At 32.9% G+C, this 23446-nt stretch overlaps 1 protein-coding gene across 5 annotated transcripts in view; it reads left to right on the forward strand.

Annotated features, from left to right (window-relative positions):
* The window catches only part of LRP1B (LDL receptor related protein 1B), a 1884722-nt gene that overhangs the window by 1681718 nt on the left and 179558 nt on the right, over positions 1–23446 (forward strand). For all 5 annotated transcript variants that reach the window (XM_084998912.1, XM_084998914.1, XM_021076285.2 and 2 more), the window contains 6 exons: positions 9200–9388; positions 10249–10397; positions 15659–15752; positions 19358–19474; positions 19595–19714; positions 21102–21221. In XM_084998912.1, coding sequence (XP_084855038.1) covers positions 9200–9388; positions 10249–10397; positions 15659–15752; positions 19358–19474; positions 19595–19714; positions 21102–21221 — 789 coding nt within the window. The remainder of the gene's footprint in view (positions 1–9199; positions 9389–10248; positions 10398–15658; positions 15753–19357; positions 19475–19594; positions 19715–21101; positions 21222–23446) is intronic.

Raw genomic sequence — 23446 nt, forward strand, 5'->3', positions numbered from 1 at the left:
GTTTGGATTTAAAAATCCAAATCATAACCCGTACAGTGATCATCTAATTACTGTTGGGAAAGTTTCCAGATCTCACCATACTACTGATGAAATAGCAAAAATATATTTTTAGAAAAGGTTTTGTTTTTTAAAAAAGGGGAGGTTACACTGAAAAAGACAAAGGGAGTATTTTGTGCTCATATATCCTGAAACTCCATAGCTGTTGCATTTAGGTCTTTAGAAAATGTAAATATCCACTGAAGCTCACCAAAAATGGGAAGAGAATCTAATAAACACCACCATCCAATTTTACAATATTCTAGAGTGTTTCTTTCTTGGTAAGATATTGTATTTTAGTACTTTTGAAAAAAATGCCCTATCATTCACAGTCCATTACAAACAGTAGACTTCACAGGCTATTTTATGCCAACAGTGTTGATGTGCTGCTGTTTACAATACAATAAAAGTTAATGGAAGGGAGCAAAATACAATTCAGTTACTGTAGAAGTGTTCTTGAACCAGTAAAATAAATTGAAATTAACTGCCATTTCTAAAACGCCTTAGAATTTCAGTGTCAATCATGTCTTTCACTTTTGTCCCTTCTATAGAGTGCTACATTAAATGGTGTATATGTTTAAATAGATTATTGTTTTGCAAATGTCATGTACATTCCATATACTTTTTAAAATATGATTTTCACTATTACCCTAGTATGAGTTTTTAGCCACTTTTAACAATGTTATCCATCCCAAATATGATCTGGTACAGCATTGGCTATTAGCAGATTTGGTTTTAGTTCAGGTTACTCTCTAATTTAGGCAAGTTGCTTTGCCATACTATAGTTCAATATTTATATCCATAAAATAGGATGAATAATTAATCAGTGATTTTTCTAACATTTCTTAAAGGAATTGACTGAGGTTGGAACTGGGGCAGAGGAAGACTGTACCATCACTTTGCTCACTTACCCCTAGTTATTCCCGGGACTACAAGAACACATTTGAAAATGCTTGTCATATTCTGTTTTTATTCTAGAAGTATATTTATAATTATAGGAATGTGGAAAGACCAGATACTAAATGCATGTCAGTGGCTCTACTTGCTGTCTGTCCCAAAGGCAAAGTGCTTTTCGAAGTCATCAGCTTTCATCAGGACTCACTAGCAAACATGTTCCTAATGCATGTGTATATAGAATGTCCTAACTCTTAAATTTAGTACTGATGGTCACCTCTGAAAATACATTGCCAAGTACCTATGAAGGTTTGTATCAGCAGTAGGAAAATTCAGAGAATTTCAGAGCAAGTGGGCTATATCTTTACCAAGTGCATGAAGCAGTTTTATTTATTTCAGTGATTGGAGAACAATGTCATCATCAAGAGAAGATGTTTGTAGGCATTGTGTAGTTTTCAAAATATATCAACTCTAGTTTACACTGTATCTTTATAAACCCTCACATTCACTAATATAAATACTCTTTCTAGATATTAACTATTAAAGTGGCCATATTTGACATTATATTATGAATAATTTAAAGATATATAGATGAGGGAGGGGAAGGGATTAAGTTATATTAAACTGAATATGCCTAATCTATAGAGATTGCATATTGTTTGAGGTGACAAGATAGACAAAAGGGGGCAAGTAATACCAGAAAAGGACACTTTTGCCCTTTTAGTAACAGCTTTAAAGAAGAGCTCTAAACAATGTCTATATTGGTGTTTTCTGTTGTTTTGTTTGTTTGTTTGATTTTGGCCTTGCCTATGGCACGCAGAAGTTCCTGGGCCAGGGATCAAACTCCAAGCCATGGCAGTTATAACACCAAATCCTTAACTGCTAGGGCACCAGGGAACTCCCCAATTTCTGTATTTTGCCATTATATGTTACATTTATTTCAAAAAGCTATACATTCAAGTGTCCCAGTGTAAACTGCTGCATTAAGGAAGAACTTAAAATTTTTTGTTTGGACATCTGATCAGTGTCAGTATTCAAAAAGCAGACTCGGAGTTCCCGTCGTGCGCAGTGGTTAATGAATCCGACTAGGAACCGTGAGGTTGCGAGTTCAATCCCTGGCCTTGCTCAGTGGGTTAACGATCCGGTGTTGCCATGAGCTGTGGTGTAGGTTGCAGACGCGGTTCGGATCCTGTGTTGCTGTGGCTCTGGTGTAGGCTGGCAGCTACAGCTCCGATTCAACCCCTAGCCTGGGAACCTCCATATGCCGTGGGAGCGGCCCAAGAAATGGCAAAAAAACAAAAAAAAAAAAGCAGACTCACAGAGCACCCTCCCAGGTAGTATCTGCTACACACTATGACATATGACAGATAGAGAACGTTATTTTTCCTCCTCTTCAAGGTCTCCATAATGGATGAACTTCTTGAAAGATCATATTTTTACTGGAAAAATATTTTTGAATAGTCTGTCATACTATATGATAATGTTGGGTATCCTTAGTGTTTCTGCCATTTGTAATGCTCTTATTGATTTTGAATAATGGAGCTTGGATCTGTTCGCCTGGAATTTTATCAGTAGTACTGTTTCCATTAAGCAGGTTGTGTTACAGAGTAGACAGGAAAAATGCTTATGGAGGCAAATGTTAAATGGAACATTTTGTAGCCTGTTGTAGACAGTTCTGAGGAAACAATTATTAAAAAAAAAAAAAAAGATTCTGCAAGCAATAACACTGAAGAGGATGCATAATTACTGAACAAGTAAGGTTACAAAAAGCATACTTTTTTTGATAGGGCCTTTGTAACAAAAGCTATTGACTCAGCAGTCATTCTCTGGAAATTAGTGTACTGTGGCCATTTTCTGTTCCACCCACTCTTCTCCATTACTCTTTTTTTTTTTTCCATTACTCTTTATAAACTAGAAACTGTTACTCACCCACATACTCACCACTGTCATGAATCTTCCACTTTCTTTGACATGTTTAACTGTTCTCTGCTATCATCTAATTGTATCATCTGTTTACCAGCCTACACACTTTTGTAGTCTTTGATTAATCACACTTCAGTTTTTAAATGCGAATTGTTTTTTCTTTGTTTCATTTTTTTTTCCTTTATGGATTTCATGTTCTACTCCCTTAAGTCTTGCCCTGGCTTTTCTGCCTACCTTATTGTACATTATCCTTCTTGAAAGACGTCAGGGAAAGTTCTTAGGGTCAGGGTCTCTCAGAATAGAGGATTAGTGGACATCCTGACCTATCTTCTGAGAACAGATGTTTCAGTTAAGCTAAATAGTTTGCACAGTACTGCCTAGGGAATTGTCATTGGTGGTTTTGGATCAGGGAAGAGATAGGTGAGATGGAAAAAAATATTGGAAATATTAACTGGAGGTAGTTCTAGTTATCTTACCTTCCTTTCTTTGCCATGCTCCAAATGCTAGAAGGCTGATTTTGGGGAACTGCATCATCCAGGCTCTTTCACTTTCTGGCTCTCTATTTGGATTTAAACCATGGGAAACATTGGCTGGAGATTCCAGTAGTGGCAGAAGGAAGAACTCAGAATATTCGTTTCCTTTCCCTCCATGCCCAACCACAGTGGTTTAGCAGTGGCTGAGTTCCTCCACCAAATGTACCTACACTTTGGGTAGGTGCCTCTTCTTCCTTAGCTACAGCTTTCACCAGCTTCTAGTAACAGATTTGGGAAAAAAACTATCATCAGTTTCTTAGCCACACTCTGTAAATAATTAAGAGAAAGTTAATAGAAACACTTGTATATAAGATTGACTTCTTTCAATTAAATTCTTTTCAATTATCATTTAAAAATGCATTCTCTTTACTACAAGAAACTTGGCTGATAAAGGGATCAGAAGAGTTTAAAAATAATGAAAAAATTTAGACTAATTTTGCAATATTTCAAGTGTAAGAGACTGTGAGTCTTTACTTGGGTCAATCATACCAAGAATAAGAAAAAATGGGAGAGTCTTAAAATGTATCAAAATTATTAAAAAGCAAAAGATGATAGAATTTAATATTTTATTTGATATGCTTGTTAACTGTAAAGTTTTAGTAGATTGTTTTCAAACTATCAGTGATAGAATGAGGCCCAGGTTGACCTTATTGGATCATTTAGGTGTTCCAAACAAAACATAAATTCTCTAAAAGAAAAAAAATCAGTATTCAAGTTACCGTGTAATCTTGATTCCTTCGTAAAAATAACTAGTGTATTTGGTGGTTGTATTCTATAATTTTTTTTTCTTTTGAAAATATGTATAACTTTTTTTTAAATAATAAAATTTCAAAATACTACATATAATGCTTTAAATTAATTATTATTTGCATCCTAATAGTATCTTGGAGGAGAAATAAGGGGGAAAAAAGAGCATTAGTAGTAAAATTTCTATTTAAGTACTAACCCACTAGACAAAACCCTGTTGAATCTGCCATTATCCCAATACCAGCTATGAGATATTAACTCAATAGAAGATGAGTACTGTGTCATTGGTGCATTCTGTTTTTATACATTTAAACTAGATTAGTTTGAAATATAAAATTAGATTGATGTTATTCAGGAATTTACTTGTTCAGCATGATAAATGCTATCCAAAAAAATGCATAATCAAGAGTCTTGTAATAGGATATCTCTAACTGTGAGGCAACAGTTAAGCTGAAAGCATATTCTGAATTTCTACTTTTTCTATCTACCATAATTACCAGGAACCTTACCAGGATATCATCCAACTTGACTAAAAGGGAAAAACTGCACAAAGCAGTGTTTCTTTGGTTTATTTTTTGCTGAATATCAACTCCTTTCTTCTGATACATCTAGTCTATGAAATAAAAATTAGGAACCTCGTGCTTGAGTGGAATGCTGGAAACAGTACAATAAATAATTCTGTTTCACAGAATAGAGGCCTAACTACAGAAAGCACCTTTAAAATAGGTTTTAAATATATAATAAGTACCTGTTAAACTGCAGTCCACACAACAGTTCTGGTTTTTTTTTCCTCTCCTTTTTTTTTTTTTTTTTGGTGTTTACTGAATACCACTACAATGAAAGGAAACTCGAATTGGTTTTTCACATTGCTGTTTTAATTAAACAAAGGCAATCTTATGTATGACAAGGAGTCATAATTGTTTCTCTCTTAAAAAGGATAACCATTATCATTTTGATAAAACATTGATTACTTCTTCCATAAGCTCAACAATAACTTAGCTTTAGTAAAAATTTGTTTATTAAATGTTCCTCTTGTACCATCACATTTCATGTTCATATTTTATATATATTTTGTTTATTGTGTCAGCTCTACTAACTGCCAGATTACATTGTAAGACATCTTTTTTTTACTCTATTTTATAGGTATGTATATATAATACATATGTATATATATATTGTATATATATTTCAGATGTTACATATACATTCCTACCTAATACATGTATGCATGTGTGTATATACACACACACACATCTATAAGATAAAAATAAATAGACAACCAAAAATAAGCAATTTTATTTTTATCATTTAGAATCAGAAATGTTTCTTTTATCAAAATGTATAATGCCTTGGTTCAGAACATCTAATTTACTCTCAATGTAGGTTGAACTCTTCATACATTGATGGATGAAGAAACACAGCATTCATTCATTTATACTTATCATTCATCAATTAATATATAGCATTTTTTTTTCTTCATAGAAACTTAAGCAGGTAGTCAAATAACTCTTGTGAAGAGATTTAGGTCCTAAGGAGGAGATGAGACATACTGCCAAATTATGAGTGAACTGCTGAAAAGGCAGTATGTAAAGATTTGTGTGTGTTTGTTTTGTTTGAATTTTGTTGGCATTGGTTGTGGTGTTAGTGAATGTGTCATATCTCTTAGTAAATTTTTGGAGTCTGTGTAGTGGTTTCAGTTGTATAAGAACTAAATTTCTTTTTGTTAACATGTTTGTGGGTTTACTTCATTTATTTTCTCTAGAAGGAATACGCTGGTGGTTGTGTTTGATGCTTGCTGTTTGGAATAAGCATGTTTACCAAATGGACAGGCCTGGCATGGGTATATAAAGCTACTAATGATGGACTTATCCGTTGTCAATATCCATCAAGGAATTGAATCTAACAGATAGTCACTGGGCAAATGGACTACTTCTCTTCGCTTTGACCTGACTTTCCCACATGCTCTGTACATTCAGCTGTGTGCCATCCTTTCTCTGAAATGAGTTCATCTTTCTGATCTCTGTACATCTAGACTAGTTATCCAATAACAGAGGGTTTCAGTGGGGGTGGGCGGCAATTACCACAAATTTAGAGGTAGCAAATTTGCCCTGTACTTAAATTGTCCCATGTCTGAAAATAGAATACAGTGTAATTGCATTCAAGTAATTAAATAAAATGATTTTCACATGGAGCTTTGAAATTAGCCCCATTGTTTATATAATTGTGTTAGTTTGCTAAGGCTACCACGAACAGAGCATAAAGCAGCAGAAATTTATTTTCTCACAGTTCTAGGGGTTGGAAATCCCAGATGAAGATGTTGGCAGGTTTGGTTTCTCCTGAGGCCTCCTCTCTGGCTTGTAGTTATCTGTCTTCTTGCTATGGCTTCACCTGGCCTTTTCTCTATATGTGCACACCCCTGGTGTCTCTCTCTTCTTATAGAGACATCAGCTATATTAAATTAAATTCCTACTCTTAGGACCTTAATTTAATCTTATTCACTTCTTTAGAGGACTTATCTTTAAATACAGGGATATTGGTGTTTAGGGCTTCAACATATGAACTTGGAGAGAACCCAGTTCAGTTCTTTACTAGGATGGCTTTCTTAAAGGCTGTGCTAGTAGGTCAGATGGCAAAGAACTCACCAGGGGAATGTGATTTAGATTCAAATGCCAGTATATTCATTTACTAGTTTTTGTCCATTTCCCTTGGTCACATTTACTTAAGTTTTCCAGATCTGAACTTTCTTACCTACAAAGTGAGGTTATTTCAGGATCGAGTTGTGAGTATTAAATGAAATAGGTGTATAAAGTAGGTCTCTCACTATGGGGGTTTCTCAATGTCATAATTGTTGATACTTGGGCTTGATAATTGTGAGACCAGAATTACCTCCCCTACCCATTGGAGAACAAGTTCCTACTTCCTAGCGTCCAAGGACTGAATAACTGTCAGCTGTAGTTACTTACTGAATCATTAAAAAGACTTTGCTCCTTTTGAGATGCTAATAGAAAAATTCTCACAATAACTTCACTTTTTGTATAGAAGTTAACTATATCTCTGATAGACTGAAGTTTTTTTAAAGTGACAGTTAACTTTTGAGTCCCTGTTTAATGATGTAGTTACTTCCTTGGCATCTAAGATAATCTGAGTTGAATGTTTCTGAAGCTTTCAATTTTCCCTGCAAATTTTTATTTTACTTTGAGAATTTCCATGCATAGACATATGTTGAAAGATTGTTGTAACATTTTGCCACATTTGTTTTTTTTGTTTGTTTGTTTGCTTTTTTTTTGTCTTTTTTGCTTTTTCTAGGGCCCTTCCCTTGGCATATGGAGGTTCCCAGTAGGAGCTGTAGCTGCCTGCCTACACCAGGGCCACAGCAACGTAGTATCTGAGCCATGTCTGCAACCTACACCACAGATCATGGTAATGCCGGATCCTTAACCCACTGAGCAGGGCCAGGGATTGAATCTGCAACCTCATGGTTCCTAGTCGGATTCCTTAACCACTGAGCCACGATGGGAATTCCAACATTTGTTTTATCTTTCTGGAATGAACTTACATAGCCATAGGAGGAGAGCGGACATAGTTTGTAAAGTAACTCAGATGTGATTCATTCTGGTAAAATGTCTTACTTTTCATCTTTCTATTCAATTCTTCTTATCATTAGGGCAATGAGCTTCATGTTTGGGAGTACATAGACAATTCATTTTGAATATATCTACATCAAAAGTGTACACATCTGGATTTTTCTTAATTTTTACATCCTTCATATACATAGCATCTGTTGTGAGATGGATTTCTGGCCAAACACTACGTTATTTACAGTAGTCAGTGGTTTAAAGTGTCACCTATTTTAAGGAATCTTATTTCTGTTTTCTCTGAGTCATAGTAAATTAACCTGATTACATTTGGCCCATCTGAGTAAAAATAGCAAATTGGTAAAAAAAAATTTCTACTCCTAGTTTAAAATATAAATTTCCCCAGAATTTTTAAAGTAAGGCTGTAAGTCTCCCTAGAATAAGTGAATTGTACTTTAAATATTGGTAATTTTTCAGTTACTGCTGAATGAGGAATATGTGAAACATTAATTCTGTCATTAAAATCTAATCCATGAAAAAGTTCAATTGCCTGACTTTTAGTACCTTTTTCCATTAAGAAACATTTTGCAGAATTTCTAAAAGATCTGAAAATTAATACAGAGAAATATATTGGAATATTTATGCAAATTAAGGAATTCCCATTTTCTTTACTTATTGCTTTTCTTTTTTAATTTGAAGAAACCTCTATAATATTTTAAATTTCTTTAACTCCAAACCACTAAACAAATTTATTGCATCTTATTTACCTGATAGGACCCTGGAATCTCTTGAATGACAAATTTACATTTGTGATGCTCAATATATTATTTACATTTAAACACAGTCCTATAATAAAGGTATAATTATAAAACAATTTTAATCTGCAGCTAAAGAGTTTTATGATTGTTAAATATTTATGATACATTGTTATCTGTCACATTCATTTTTCTCCATCCCTGTCTCTGCTTATTTTGCAAGTAAAAATAGACAAAATTTCAGTGAGTAAAACGGTTAACAGTAGTCCTAGCTATCTCCAGGTAGATTGACATTTCATCCTGGATATATAATTTAATCCATTTAAAAGTGAGAGAAAGCAGTACAATGACCTGTGGCTTTAAAGAGGATTTAAGTCAGAAAAAAATGGATGGAGATATAGATATATAATGATATATATATATTTATATTTTATATATATATATATTTAAATGTTGGATGTTATTTGTTTCTGGTAAGCAGCCATTACTTGTGAGCAGGATTGCATTCATTTCTTCCCATGGTTGAACCAAGCTAAAGCTGAGCAAAGCAACCTTCTGCGCCAGATCCTGCATTCTCTTAAAGGGTAATAAAGAACCTTGCTGGCCTGACAGGTTGTCATAGCAATTATTCACATGAAGTTCTGTACCAGTTGTATCTGTCAGCCCATGTAGTATTGAATATTTTAACTGGCAGTCTTCCAAGACTGAACATTAATCTTACCATCTCCTATTACAGTCCCTAATCAAGATATTCCAGGGGTGATTGCACTAACATTGTTTGAAGACTACATCTACTGGACTGATGGGAAAACCAAGTCACTCAGCCGTGCCCATAAAACCTCGGGAGCAGACAGACTCTCACTGATTAACTCATGGCATGCCATCACAGATATCCAGGTGTATCATTCTTATAGACAACCTGATGGTAATTATTCTTTCCATGATTTCCATAAATGCATCAACATCTTTTAGTAACATTCCATTTTTATTTTCTTTAAGGTGAAGTGTAATTTATTTTTGAGAAAGATTACCAGATTTCATGATTTAGTATAATCCTACAGAATGAATTCAGTTGATATCAAATACTACTGTTGAGGGATATGGTTAGAAGCTCAAAAATAGTACAAGAATTTATCGAGTGGTTGAAATTATATTAAGGTAAAATGACAATAGTACATGTAGCATGTAGTTGGAGAAGTGAAGACTGCATTCTTGAAATAATTTATTTACAAAATAGTTATAGGATCCCAGTTTCTGGAATTCTGGATAAAGGAACTATTTTTAAGTAGCTCTAGGGATGTAAAAATGAGAAATGTGTCAAGTTTGCTTAAACATATGTTCAGTAGGAATTCCTTCAGGCTGTATGGACTAAAATTTTGACTATTTTACTTAAAACAAACTTTTGGCCTAGAAAACAAAGCCACTGTATTATTAGTTGTATATCATCATTTCATTATTTTATTTTACATTTATATTTCTAAACCTATGTATATATTCATCCCAGATACTGCTAGTCTCTGTTTATTTTTCTAGTGGACACTTTTTTCCTACTAAAATACTTGCTATTGTAGAAATGCATTCTTAAACTTATTTAATAGTAAAATAAATGTCATAGGACAATGAGTAGAACGTGACAAAATAAAATCATATTTATTATCTCAGTGAGTTCTTGATTACAATGTTCTATTAAAGTATAAGTTAAGTTTAAATGTCCTATCCCTAATCTCATATTATATTATTGGCCTTGAGTATCCTGTTTTTCTGTTGTTTCTTTCTCGCCTATAGTCTCCAAACACCTCTGTATGATAAATAATGGAGGTTGCAGTCATCTGTGCCTTTTAGCCCCTGGAAAGACTCACACCTGCGCATGTCCCACCAACTTCTATCTTGCAGCTGATAACAGGACTTGCTTATCCAACTGCACAGCCAGTCAGGTGAGTGGAGGTGTAGCGATCCCTTCATTGCATATGTGAGCAAGTTGTTACAAAGGTTTTGCTTGAGTTTTATTTATTTACTTAAACTGTTTTTTGAAACATCATTTTTTTTTTTGTTTGGTATAAATTAGATAAACATTCCATACATGATAGATAGGGTCACTGAGTAAGGGAAGCGCAAATTGTTAAAATGGGAACTTAGGAAGTACAAATAGAGGTCAAAAGGAAAACAAAAACAAAATTGAAAACTGTTCATACACAGATCTGCAAAGAATAATGGTGCAAGTCATGAGTGGGCACAGCAGAATCGTCAGAGGACATCTGACCTATTCCAAGGTACCAGGAATTGATTGAGGCATAGGGTTAAAGCAAAGATATATGCAGTTTAAACAAACAAAGGAAAAATATTTCTATATAAGCTGCTCTGTAGCACCATCTGCACCTCTCTCATTCCCTTGGAGTAAGTGATATGGAAAAAGTATGTTTGTGAAAAGGAATTTTCTAGATATTTTTATAGAAAAATTATATGATCTAAATAATTTCCTTCTGAAACCTCTTTTTCTTCAAAATGTAATTATTTTCTGTTAGGATATTTCAGATATTAATTTTTCCACTTAGTGGTAGTTTCATAGACCTAACTCATAACTTTCAAAATTTGAACAGAAGTCATAGAAATTTTAAAATTTGATTTTGTTATTCTTGAGTATCTTGTTTAAGGTAAAATTTTTTTGAAGAAATCGTTTGATTTTTTTTAATGACTAAGTTTATTCTTAGAATTCTGTGTTTTGAATTTGCTGGTTTTCCAATTCTGGTAGTGACATCATGGCAACAGACTGCATTTCTCTTAGGGTGTGCTTTTTTTCAAAAAGAAAAATTAATCCTATCTAAACCTGCCTCTTAAGTTATGCCTGTGAGTATGATACATTACAGAACTATACAAATGGAAAAGATTGGGAGTTCCCGTCGTGGCACAGTGGTTAACGAATCCAACTAGGAACCATGAGGTTGTGGGTTTGGTCCCTGCCCTTGCTCAGTGGGTTAAAGATCCGGCGTTGTCGTGAGCTGTGGTGTAGGTTGCAGACACAGCTCGGATCCCACGTTGCTGTGGCTCTGGCGTAGGCCAGAGGCTACAGCTCCTATTCGACCCTAGCCTGGGAACCTCCATATGCCGCGGGAGCGGCCCAAGAAATAGCAAAAGAGACAAAAAAAAAATTCCGTTGAAAAAGATTGGACCTCTTCCAGGAAGCGGTGTGTGTAGTGGTTAAGGGCATAGACTCTGAAGCCAGACTTGCTATGAGTATGATCCTGACTGCTTTTTTTTAAAATGGCTGCACCTGTGGCATATGGAAGTTCCTGAGCTAAGGAGTCAAATCAGAGCTGCAGCTGCAGGGCTACGCCAAATCCACAGCAACACCAGGTCCAACCTGCATCTGCAGCCTGCGCTGCAGTTTATAGCAACACCAAATCCTTAACCCAGTGATCGAGGCCAGGGATTGAACCCACATCCTCATGAACACTATGTCAGGTTCTAAACCCACTGAGCCACAATGGGAACTCCCTGACTCTGCTTTAAATGGGCTGAATTATGTTAGCTTTGTTACTTCTTGTTGCCTCAATTTTCTCATCTCTAAATGAGAATGATAATATTTCCAGGGCATTGTTATGAAGACTGAATGGAAAAGTTCCATTTAGTAAGTAAGTGTTATCCTAGCCCTGCAGTGCAACTAGAATACACTTGCTTATGTGTGCCATTAGTGTGACTGCCGTCAGGGGGTTCTGATGTCTAGCTGAAAACATAGGTCATAGTCTCTTTTTTTCCTTTTTCTTTATAAAATGTATTGTTTGAATTATACTCTTCTAAGTATTTACATAAATAGAATTCCTTATTTTTAGAGAAGTGGAAAATTAAGTCACCGTGAGAGATAAAATAAGCAACCTAATTATTCCTCGAGCTAGAATTTAAGGGAGGTATCACATTTTTAAAAAATATATTAAATCTAATTTCTGTTAATTCTGTTTAGACAAATTTCCAATATAACCTCTAGTTTATTCTGAAATAACCTCTGATCTCTTGATTTAGAGCAGACCAGGGTTACTGTGTTGAGTGAGACCCAACACTGAGGCTGTAGGTGACCTAGGAGAAATGACAACTGTTTCAGCTCCTGATGGTGTGGTGAACCTTGCTAGCCAACTGGAAATAGAGTAAGGTCAGAAGATGCTTGACACATTGATGAAAATCTCAAACAGTAGGACATGGCTAGTAAAACATCAGCCTTCTATAGTCATAAAAGGAACAAGGAAAACCTATACTTATATGTATTCAATAGCAAAAAATCTGCTTAGACAATTAAATGAAAACTTAAGTCAACCTAGAAAAATATTATTCCTGTAACTAAATTACTTCTTGATTTGAAATCAGTGATAATACAACTAAAATATTTAGAACTTTTAAAATACCCTCAATAGTGTTTTTCATGAACTAAAAAAATCAATAATAGCAACACAGAACAATAACAATGAAACTTTATGAATATTTGTTTTCAGCAATAATTCCTAAGGAAAAAAAAAGAGTTAACATTTCATTTGCCTCATATTTAAGGAAAATGTTAATGAAGAATAATATTTCAGCTGACACAATCAATTAGTGGTCCTTGTGAGAGCTGTGGTTTATGCAATCACTTTATTTCAGATTCTTTATGGATGTAATGGGAGGAAAAAAAAGGATGCACTGTACACTTCTCATAGAAAAGTCAGTTCATAGACACAATTTTAGTGAGGTAAATATTAAAATGCTGGAAATAATTTAGGTCCTTCAGAATTATACCATTAAACATTCAGATACAAAAATATTGCATTTTAAATTTATCTTATTAAGGGATTTTAATTTGTTATCATCTGATGATTGTAGCCAATGTTACTGATTTTTAAAAAATTAAATGTTACTGATTTTTTAAAAATTAAAATGGGGAAATCACACCAATAAGAATTTTGTTAGTATTGAAAATGAACATACAAAAATCTGGTAAAAGTTAAGATTAGGTCCAATTATCATAGCACAAATCTTTTTTTTTTTTTTTTTTTTTTTTTTTTTTTGGTTACTTTAGGGCCACACCTGCAGCATATATTAGTTCCCAGGCTAGGGGTCGAATTGGTACTATGGCTGCCATGAGCCATGTCTGTGACCTGTACCACAGCTCATAGCCACACTGAATCCTTAATCTACTGAGTGAGGCCAGGGATAGAACTTGCATCCTCATGAATACTAGTTGGGAGTGTAACCTACTGAAGCCACAACAGGAACTCCCAACTCAAATCATTTCAAGTACTACATTTAAATCATTTTAATTAGAACAATTTAAAAATATAAACAATGTATTCCAAACTTAATATACTTAATTTTTAAGTGGAGATTTTTCTTGTTTTGAGTAAGCATCACTACATGCGGGATTTGCATTTTATCCATGTCTCCATTTTAGTAGACATGCATTTAGTATTTTCTTTATAGCTTTTTGTGAGTGATAATTGCAGTCTGCAATTTTTTTTATGAAGATATTAGTCTTGGAGAGCATTTTACCATGAAGAATGTTTTATATTTATATTTAGCATTTTTTTAAGTTACTCTAAGTATATAAAAAAAAAAGAAGCCCAGACACAAAAAAGAGATCTTCCTCTGAGAGTAATGAATAAAATGTGGATTAACGTGAAAAGTAGTAATAAGTATATATTTACCCTGGCCTTCTCTTAACTCAAAACCTTTTTATGTCCTAATTAATAATGAAATGGTAGTAAAAAAATTTAAAAATAAAATGGTGAGCAAAATTATTGTGTTATATAGTATTCCAAAAGTTTGTGATTATTTAAATCAGAAATATTTGGTGAATTTTAAAATATGTATTAAGATATTTTTCAAATCTTGATTGGGAAGACTTTGAATATACTCAGGAGACTTGAAATCATCTTACTAATGTACTTTGATATACTCTAATGACTGGAAATGTTTAATGTTCAGGGCAATTGCTTTCAGAGTTAGCCTTGTATCCCCAGACAGTTACTATCTATAGAAGTAATATTTTTCCTCTGGTTATTTATGAAAACCACAACAAGAACAGCCACAGAGAAAATCAGTTGAACAGGGAGAACTTCCCTTGGATTCACAGTGCTCTATTCCCTCTTATATTGCCACTGAGGGAAAAAATGTACTCTCATAAATATTCTAAATATATATATATATATATATAATGTACTCATAAATATTCTAAATATATATGTATATTATATATATATATATAAATCTACCATAAATTAATTTCATAATATCCATAGAGGTTCAGTAAAGGCTAGCATCAAATTATATACTACTTGAAGAAAGTATTTAAAAGAACCAATTTTTAGCTTGTTAGTCTATTTTCATTAGAGAATTGAACCTGGGTTATATATTTCTCTGTGACAAATTTATCTGGCATGCAACATGCTAAGTAAATGCACATGGGGAATTACAACAGAAACACTTAAAAAATAAAATAATAATATTTAGAAAATATGTAATATTTTCAGTTTCAGAAGAAAAAAAAATGAGGTGCCAGAAGAAATCTATTAAATTGTTTTTTTTTTTTTAATGGCAATTATTTCAGATGCAAGGGCTCTCTGTATCAAAAGTGTGATTTTCTTTAGTTTCTTCTAACTTATGAAGGTATGCCTGGAACTGAATTTTGCTGGAAAAATGAAAACTTTGTGGTCTGAGATCATAAGTAATAAATTGACTGAATTTTCTTGATCCTTGTGTGTAGTTAGCCAATAGTGAAGTTAGCGGGAATAATAATTTAAATTAATTAAATTTGTTAAATTAAGTCAAATTAACTAAATTAATTCAATTTAATACCTCTTCCTGACATTCCTCCTGATTTTTACCCCTATTCAGCATTTAGAAAACTTTTCTGTAGAGGCCCAAGTAATAACTATGTTGGGCTTTGCAGGCCACATGGTCTCTGTGGCAGCTGCTAAACAGTTGTGGTGAGAAGGCAGCCACAATCATGAGTTTCTCCATGATTTTCCTGAACAATGTGCTTTTCTATAGGTCATTTGCTGCTTGTCATGAATTTATTCACTATTTAGGAATGCTCTAATAGTACCACAGTTCACATTAACATCAAGAGGGTAGGCTAGGCTGCTCTGCCCTGCTGAGTTTTTAAATATCCATTAATCCATTATATAGGAGTAGGGTTCTTCAATTTTATTTTTATTATTTTTTCTTTTTCTCAAAGTTTCGTTGCAAAACTGATAAATGTATTCCATTCTGGTGGAAATGTGACACCGTGGATGACTGTGGTGATGGATCGGACGAACCAGATGACTGTCGTGAGTACATGGTTGATGGAGGAAGTTAGAATTTAGACCTTCTTAAGTCCTAGACCTGGAAAAAGGAAGCTAGATCTTAGGTTTTGTCTTCTGATAGTTTCCAAAATTGAAATAGAAAGATTTTATATGTCAGTAGTTTAAAAATACAGCAAAAATTGTTGCAATGTCTTGCATATGTCTCTGATCAGTATTATATTTGCAATGACACTGTCAGCAATTTGTGTTAGCTTTCTCTTTCTCAATTTTTTCAACTTGTACAATGACTAAATTCTTGATGTAGTGGTGAGTATAGTAAAAATCAGCATGATTTTGACCTAATACGTCACTAAATTGGAATAAAAATGGGCAGGTTTTCAGAATGCTGCTCAATGACTGAAATATTGCCTTAAAGGGATACAATTCTTCAGCTTTTCTGTCAGTATTAAAAGTAAGATCTTTCCAATATAACTCATTAGTTTGCAGTTAGGTAATTTAGTATGCTCTTAGTGGCTGCCTTCAAGTAACTACCAATTACATCTTGAAATTTCACTGTCATTGGCATGGTTAGGTCAAATTTTTTTAGCTATCTTTGGTAACCTAGGTTATAATGAACAATCAGCAGACTTTTCCGTATTAGCCTTTTGTAGTTCACTCCATGGGTCACTCCAATACTGTCCTGTCAAGTTGAAGGTGCTTATAGTCAATCATGATAATTCTCTCAGCATCCCAGTGAATGGTTGCCATCATTTGGTCTTGACAATTGAGTTCAAGATCCTTAGGTTGCACTAAAGAAAGACATTGCCCTATCTCAGTGAAACTAGCTACTTTCTGCTATAGAACTCTCTACCACATAATTACAAAACTATTTCAAATTTAGGGCCTATAGATAGATGTACTTGTGACCATTTCTCTGGTCACAGTCAAGAGTCTCAAACATTTGAAATTTCTACATATTTCACTTATATGTTTGAAAGCAGCAAATAATATATTCAATAAGAGGGAAAAAGTTATAAAAGTCATTGCTCTTCTAATATTATTTTTCCATTTCTGAAAGGTCCATTGCCCTTTGATTTTTTTAGTATAGGTTTTGTTTTCACTGTGATGGACAGTATATGAAGAGTAGTATCTGTATTCTACTATGCCTGAATTATTCTTTTTTAAGTTATTGAATTAAAAAGAATATTAAGGAACAAGACACTATGTTGGTCACTTGATATTTAGGTAACTTAAAATTAAAAATTTTAATTTCCCCACAATAAACTTTCCTGTAATATATTAAAATAAATACAACTTATTTTTTAATTGATAGAAATAAACAAGAATATATGTTAATTTCATTCTCATAATTAGATGGTCTTTCCTGTCCAGATTTACTAAAGTGTTTTTTGAGGAATTATCATCATAATGACCAATAGACAAAGTCAATGCTTTGTGACTTTGCTCTCCTTTCTAAAATATTTACAGCTTCTGAATTCTAATTTTAATCTTGACTGAAATTTCTGGCTATAACCAAACTGATATGAAAAATTAGCTAAGATTTAATGTGATGATTTTTTTATATTTACCCACTTTTAGAATATTTGGTGAACAAATATGACTGTAACATCTTTTGAGAGGAAACAAACAAACATCTGGTATCTGAGAGTCTCTGTATGATCCTTATCCTGGTTAAATACCACTACTACACATTTTTATTGGTGACATTATTTCTGTGCTCTTTTAGGAAATGATCTATTACTTAGAGTTGATGGGTTAACAGCATTGAACATTTGTAGGCATGACACTTTATTTTGAGAGTCATGGTGAGATAGAAAATGATGTGCATAATAAGTCTGTGGAGTGTTTAAAATTCATTTTTGAGTAGGTGCATCATCAAAATTTTCAGTATTAAAAGTCAATGACAGTTCCTATAATTTCACCTGAAAAATCAGAAAAGCTTGATCCTAGCTACAATAATGTTATTTACACAAATGTAGGTTAAAAGTGATGTATCAAATAATTCCCTGACATCATAAGTTTGTAATTAACATTTCCTATAATATTTTAATACACAAAGGTTCATTCTAGATACATTAAAAGTCACATAGGCTTTCTCATTATTTAACAGGCATTGAAACTCCTTAAGTCATTATAGCCCTTCTTATGGGAGAGTTGTGGATAAACTCACTTGCAGTGGACAAGATGACCATGGAGATGAGGAAGATGAAAGGGACTGTCATAAGTCACCCCAAAATGTCCTGTTTTATCTTCCTTCTGACTCTGAAATGAAATTGGTGTAAAATTTAATATTGTGCACAGTAAATTTATACAGTATAGAAAAATACAATAGCAATTATGGGCAAATAATTATTGAAGGAAATCATGTATGAAGCAACAGGAAATAGAAGAAATATACATTCAGAGCATGAGAAAATTAAGTATCACCCAGTTTAAACATTTAGTGTGATTAATTAATAAATATTATAAATTGAAAGTAAATGATTTTCAACATGTTAGAACTCACTTCTATGGAAGTCATGTACAAGAGTTTTTTTAATGTTAAGGAACATTTAATTAGTATTTTAATTATAAAAGCATAATTTATTTTCCAAAGAAAGTTTGAAATATAATTTGTTAATGTTTGATTGACTTATTTGAACTAATAAACATCATATTATTAATCTCAAAGTCAGTGATTAGTAACATACATTAGGATCATTTGTCAAAAGATAAGTGTTTTATTGTAAACAGCATAGTTTGTGAGAAGACTTCAGAGTCAGATATGGATTTAACTTCACCTCTGGCATTTGAAACGAATATTTTGGGTGAATTATTACCCATGAGAATTACTTTCCTCATTTATAAAATGGCCATAGTGATGCCCGGGTGAAAAGGTTATAATGAGATTCAGTTAGTAACTATATGTGAAAGGGCCTAGCCCAGTGCTGACACAAAGTAGATATTTAGTAGAGCCTACTTTATTATTATTATTATTTACATAAACCCAAAGAATACAGCAAAAACTGCCTTATAATCTAGGAGTCATTTATTATAATAACGTATGTATGGTATATAAAAACTTTGTTTATTAGATATTGTCCTTATGGATTAAGAGGATTATGGGAATATACATCAACAATTCTGATATAAAATATGACAGTTATAGAAAGCATTTGCTTAAAGTAATGCTAAGGAATGTATATATTGAGGGAAGATATTCCTCTCTTAACAAACAAACAAAGCGAAGTTATCAAATAGAAATCATTTTTTAAGTGATACTAGAATAAATTTTTAAAAATTACAATAAATTGTGCTCTGTTACTTCATTGTGCTCTCAATACCATGTCGTTGAGATGAAGAGACATTTATGTCTTAAACATATATATGTAAATATATATGATATACTTAATGTTGTTAATATCTTTCTTCTTACCATTGGTTTATCAAATGCAAAATGGGCTGAGCTGCTTGTAGTTTAACTGCATATCTGAATCTAATAGCTTTCTGGATGTGGGACATTCACATTGTGTACTAGGATATGTTTAATGTAGTAATATAATAAATACGTTGAGTGTCAGAAAAGCTCTATTTAAGAAGTCATGAGCTAAGATTGTCATTCCATGATACTTGTACATTTCCTCCTCTAGCGGAATTTAAGTGTCAGCCAGGCCGATTTCAGTGTGGAACTGGGCTCTGTGCTCTGCCCGCTTTCATCTGTGATGGAGAAAATGACTGCGGGGACAATTCTGATGAACTCAACTGTGGTAGGTGATTACATTCTTAACTAAGGGACATAAATCTAATCCTTAACTAATTATGTCTTCACTGATTTAAATTCAGAGACAGACTTTAGCATACATTTTTTTGTTCTCTCTATATTTTAGATACGCATGTCTGCCTCTCAGGTCAATTCAAGTGTACCAGGAACCAGAAATGTATCCCAGTAAATCTCAGATGCAATGGGCAAGATGACTGTGGGGATGAGGAAGATGAAAAGGACTGTCGTAAGTCATCTCTAACAGTTCTGTCTCACATCTGACTCCCAACTGAAATTGGTCTAAAAGCTATTATTGTTTACCATACATTTATACAGTATAGAAATTATAACTGCAGTGACAGGCAGATAATTTAAGGAGGTTTCTTATTGGGATGGATTATTTAAGAAATAATATAAAAATAGAAAATTAAAATATGGGAGATCTTTACTTAAAAAGCTACCTTGAAACTATGACAAACATGAAAAAAACATATATTCATCTACATTATCTTTAAGAGAAGCAGTAAAAACAAAATTACAGGTGATTATGGCACTTTTAAAAAGAAAAAAAAATTTACCATACTAAATAGCTACAGGTAATTTTCTTCTGTTGAGTTAATTAGTTACTTGAAATCAACTCCATTTTAATTAGAGTTTTTCCCAGTAATAACATATTGAATGATAAGAAGTAAAAATATGAGCAAAACAGCCTAACAAAATTACTTATTAAAAAAGGTAAATAATACTCCTTCTAATGTATCTTAACAAGCTATTTTATAAAGCAATAGTAAAATATTTTTCCTTCGGTCGATCTCTTATTTCAATCTCTCATCAAAAATAAATATACATTAAATGGAAGCAAAGGAGTGTACATCTTGTGCACACATGCACTTAGGTAGGGAGACACACACACACCCACAGAGAAACTGAACGATGGAGCACCTGTCACGTTTAAGGTTTCAACAGAATTACTATCAACATTCCTGTCTTTCTAAAGTTTTATTATTCCTCTAAAACTTTTATCAGTAAATAATGTGCAGTCATCCAGCAATTTGATTAAGATGGTGCATTCAGAATAAAGTCAGTACCAGTTCTTTATGGTTAGCCATTCTAGAAGCTGATCCATTAAACTGCTAGGATTTGTGAAGCAGTTTATAGTTTGAGTCAGATGTTCCCCTCTTCCCTCAATCTCAACACAGCTAAAAGTTTTGATAAATTTCATGCTTTTTATTTCCTCATTCACTAATATCTTCCAGTTTTAGTCATTTTCTCTCCATACAAATGCATATATATAAATCCTTAAATTTATTTATCTGGAAAAAAATTATTCTGAAAGACCTTGAATTCTTTATTTTTAAATTAGTTTCAAGATATCTAATCACGATAGGGTTGTTTTGAAAATTCTGAGTTTTATCAAATGCATCATTATAGAACTATGTTTTATTTATGGTGAATTGATAATAAGAATTCATTATAGATAATTAAAAGTTAAAAAACTCCTCACTTTCAGAAACTTATTAATTAAAAGATGATGTATTTTCATTTGACTGACAAACATTTGTTTGTCTGATTGCTTAAGTAAAATGTCTGTTCTTGTCCAAAGCTACATTTCAATAGATGTTTTTCTTCTTAAGCTGAAAACAGCTGTTCTCCAGACTATTTCCAATGTAAAACCACCAAACATTGCATTTCGAAGCTGTGGGTTTGTGATGAGGATCCAGATTGTGCAGACGCATCAGACGAGGCCAACTGTGGTGAGTGTTTTATGACCATGGACCTTACCCATTATATGTGTATCATCATCTTAGATGGCCATAGTGAGATGAATATGAACACAATTCTGATACAACTAAAGTCTTACATGAGAAAGTTTTGTCTCCATGTTCATAGAGTCAACAACCTCAGGTTAGCTGTTTCATAAAAAGCATGGAGGAATAAGGCAGAAAGGTAAGTATTGTTCAGTATTAGTCAAAACTATTTCTAAAAAGACAGATTTAAAAGGAAGGATAGACTGTTTTCTTATGTTCAAGTATGGGCATGGTATAAGCATTTAATGGATAAAAACAATGAAACACTATTGTCATATTGTTCTAGACTTTATTTTTGGATTTTTCATTTATGCAATGATTGTTGTTCATTCTTAAACATGGTGAGAAAAATAGGAAATTATAATAAAAGTATCTATTCTGTTTTAATAAATGATAGAAATTACTTGTTAGCATTTACTTCTGAAACATTAATATTTTCACCTAAAATCAACTATTTTATTTACAGTTTTCATTATTTAATTAACATGGCAGAAATGGAGAACATAGACAAAATTGTGTTAAATGCATTTACTAGATTGCATACTACTCAACGCTTCTGGGAAAAATCAAAGTAATGAAAAACCTTTAGATTCTTTGATATCCTTTTATATTGAACAACACTCATGAGATATATTCATAATCACTGGCAGTAATGTGTCTTTAAGTGGCTTTTATTTTCTAATCCTGTCACCATATGACTGTGTCTTCAGGACAGCAATTAGTATGGCTTATCACTTTATAGTATTGTAAAAACACCATTTACCACTTTGTGGAAACCGTCTTCATAATCAATTATGTAGACCTCAAACTACGTTTATCACCAATTTGTCCCTAACAGTTACCAATGATGTTTGCAGACTAGTTTATATTACTGGTTTTTTGCCCTGTTGTCTTTTGCCTTTTTTTTTTTTTTTAACCAAAGCAACCTGAAATAATGACTTATATTAGTTATCTAGATAACTTATTGGCTGAAAGGTTTTTTTGTATTTTGTTCTTCTTCTTCCTCTTCACTTTGCGTGATTTAATAAATTTGATGCATTATATTGTTCAAGTTCATATTTATCAATCATCATAATAACATTAATGCAAAATATTTATTTGGTGTTTACCATATGGCGAAGGAAATATGTTAAAGGCCTTACAGTGATTATTTCACTTAATCTCTTTATTATCTCTATGTTATGGATGAAAAAAGTGAGGCCAAAGGAGTAAGTTGCCCCAAATCCCATAGCTAGCAAGTGGTGAAATTGGGCATGGGGGAGGATTTGAATCTAGGGTTACTTGACATCAAAGCATCTTCTCTGTGAACATAGCATAAATCTACCTTATCATTTCTCTATAAAGAAAAAATATTTAAATGTTTTCTGAAACAAAGCCACAGTTATTGCTGTGGGTTCCAAACCAGTATACAAACACATACATACATATAGAAAAAAGGGGAAAGATGAAGGAATATGACCATCTGATTTGTCTTTAGCCCACTGTAAAATTTTATTGTGGGCATATGTAATTTAAAGAAACTTCTACATTATATTTTAGCATGGTATTTATCAAACCTAATTTTTGAAAATGCTAAAAGACTTCCTCCTTCCCTATTCTTTTCTCTTCAATAAATATAAACATTCCATGTATTTTTTAATATATTATTCTAGTAATACCTTTGCAGGATGGTTCCTCTTTTAATGTTTTAATGAGTGGGAAAGAAACATTCCTTAAAGATTAACCCTATCATGCTAAGGCCATATTGTTTGAATCCGAGTTACATGTTTCTTTGTGGATGAGAATGGGCCTGCCTAGAAAAGGGAATGTGTTTCACCATTTCTCATGTCAAGTGACCTAGCAAGATATCGCATAGACGTGTGAAATAATATTGATGACAGGCGTATTCTTTGTTGCAAGACCTCCATTTGCAACCCATTTATTTTATTTTACTTTTTTAATTTATTTTTTTAAATTTTTTTATTTATTTATTTTCCCACTGTACAGTATGGGGACCAAGTTACACATACATGTATACATACTTTTTCCTCCCATTGTTGTGTTGCAATGTAAGTATCTAGATAGTTCTCAATGCTACACAGTAGGATCTCACTGTAAATCCATTCCAAGAGCAATAGTTTGCATCTGTTAACCCCAAGTTCCCTATCCCTCCATTTTTTTTATTGCTTTCT

Source organism: Sus scrofa, chromosome 15, assembly GCF_054392235.1.
Source record: "Sus scrofa isolate SSC_HxYL_T2T_F1_AM1 chromosome 15, Sscrofa_HxYL_maternal_Yorkshire_Landrace_v2.0, whole genome shotgun sequence".
In the NCBI taxonomy this organism is placed as follows: domain Eukaryota; kingdom Metazoa; phylum Chordata; class Mammalia; order Artiodactyla; family Suidae; genus Sus; species Sus scrofa.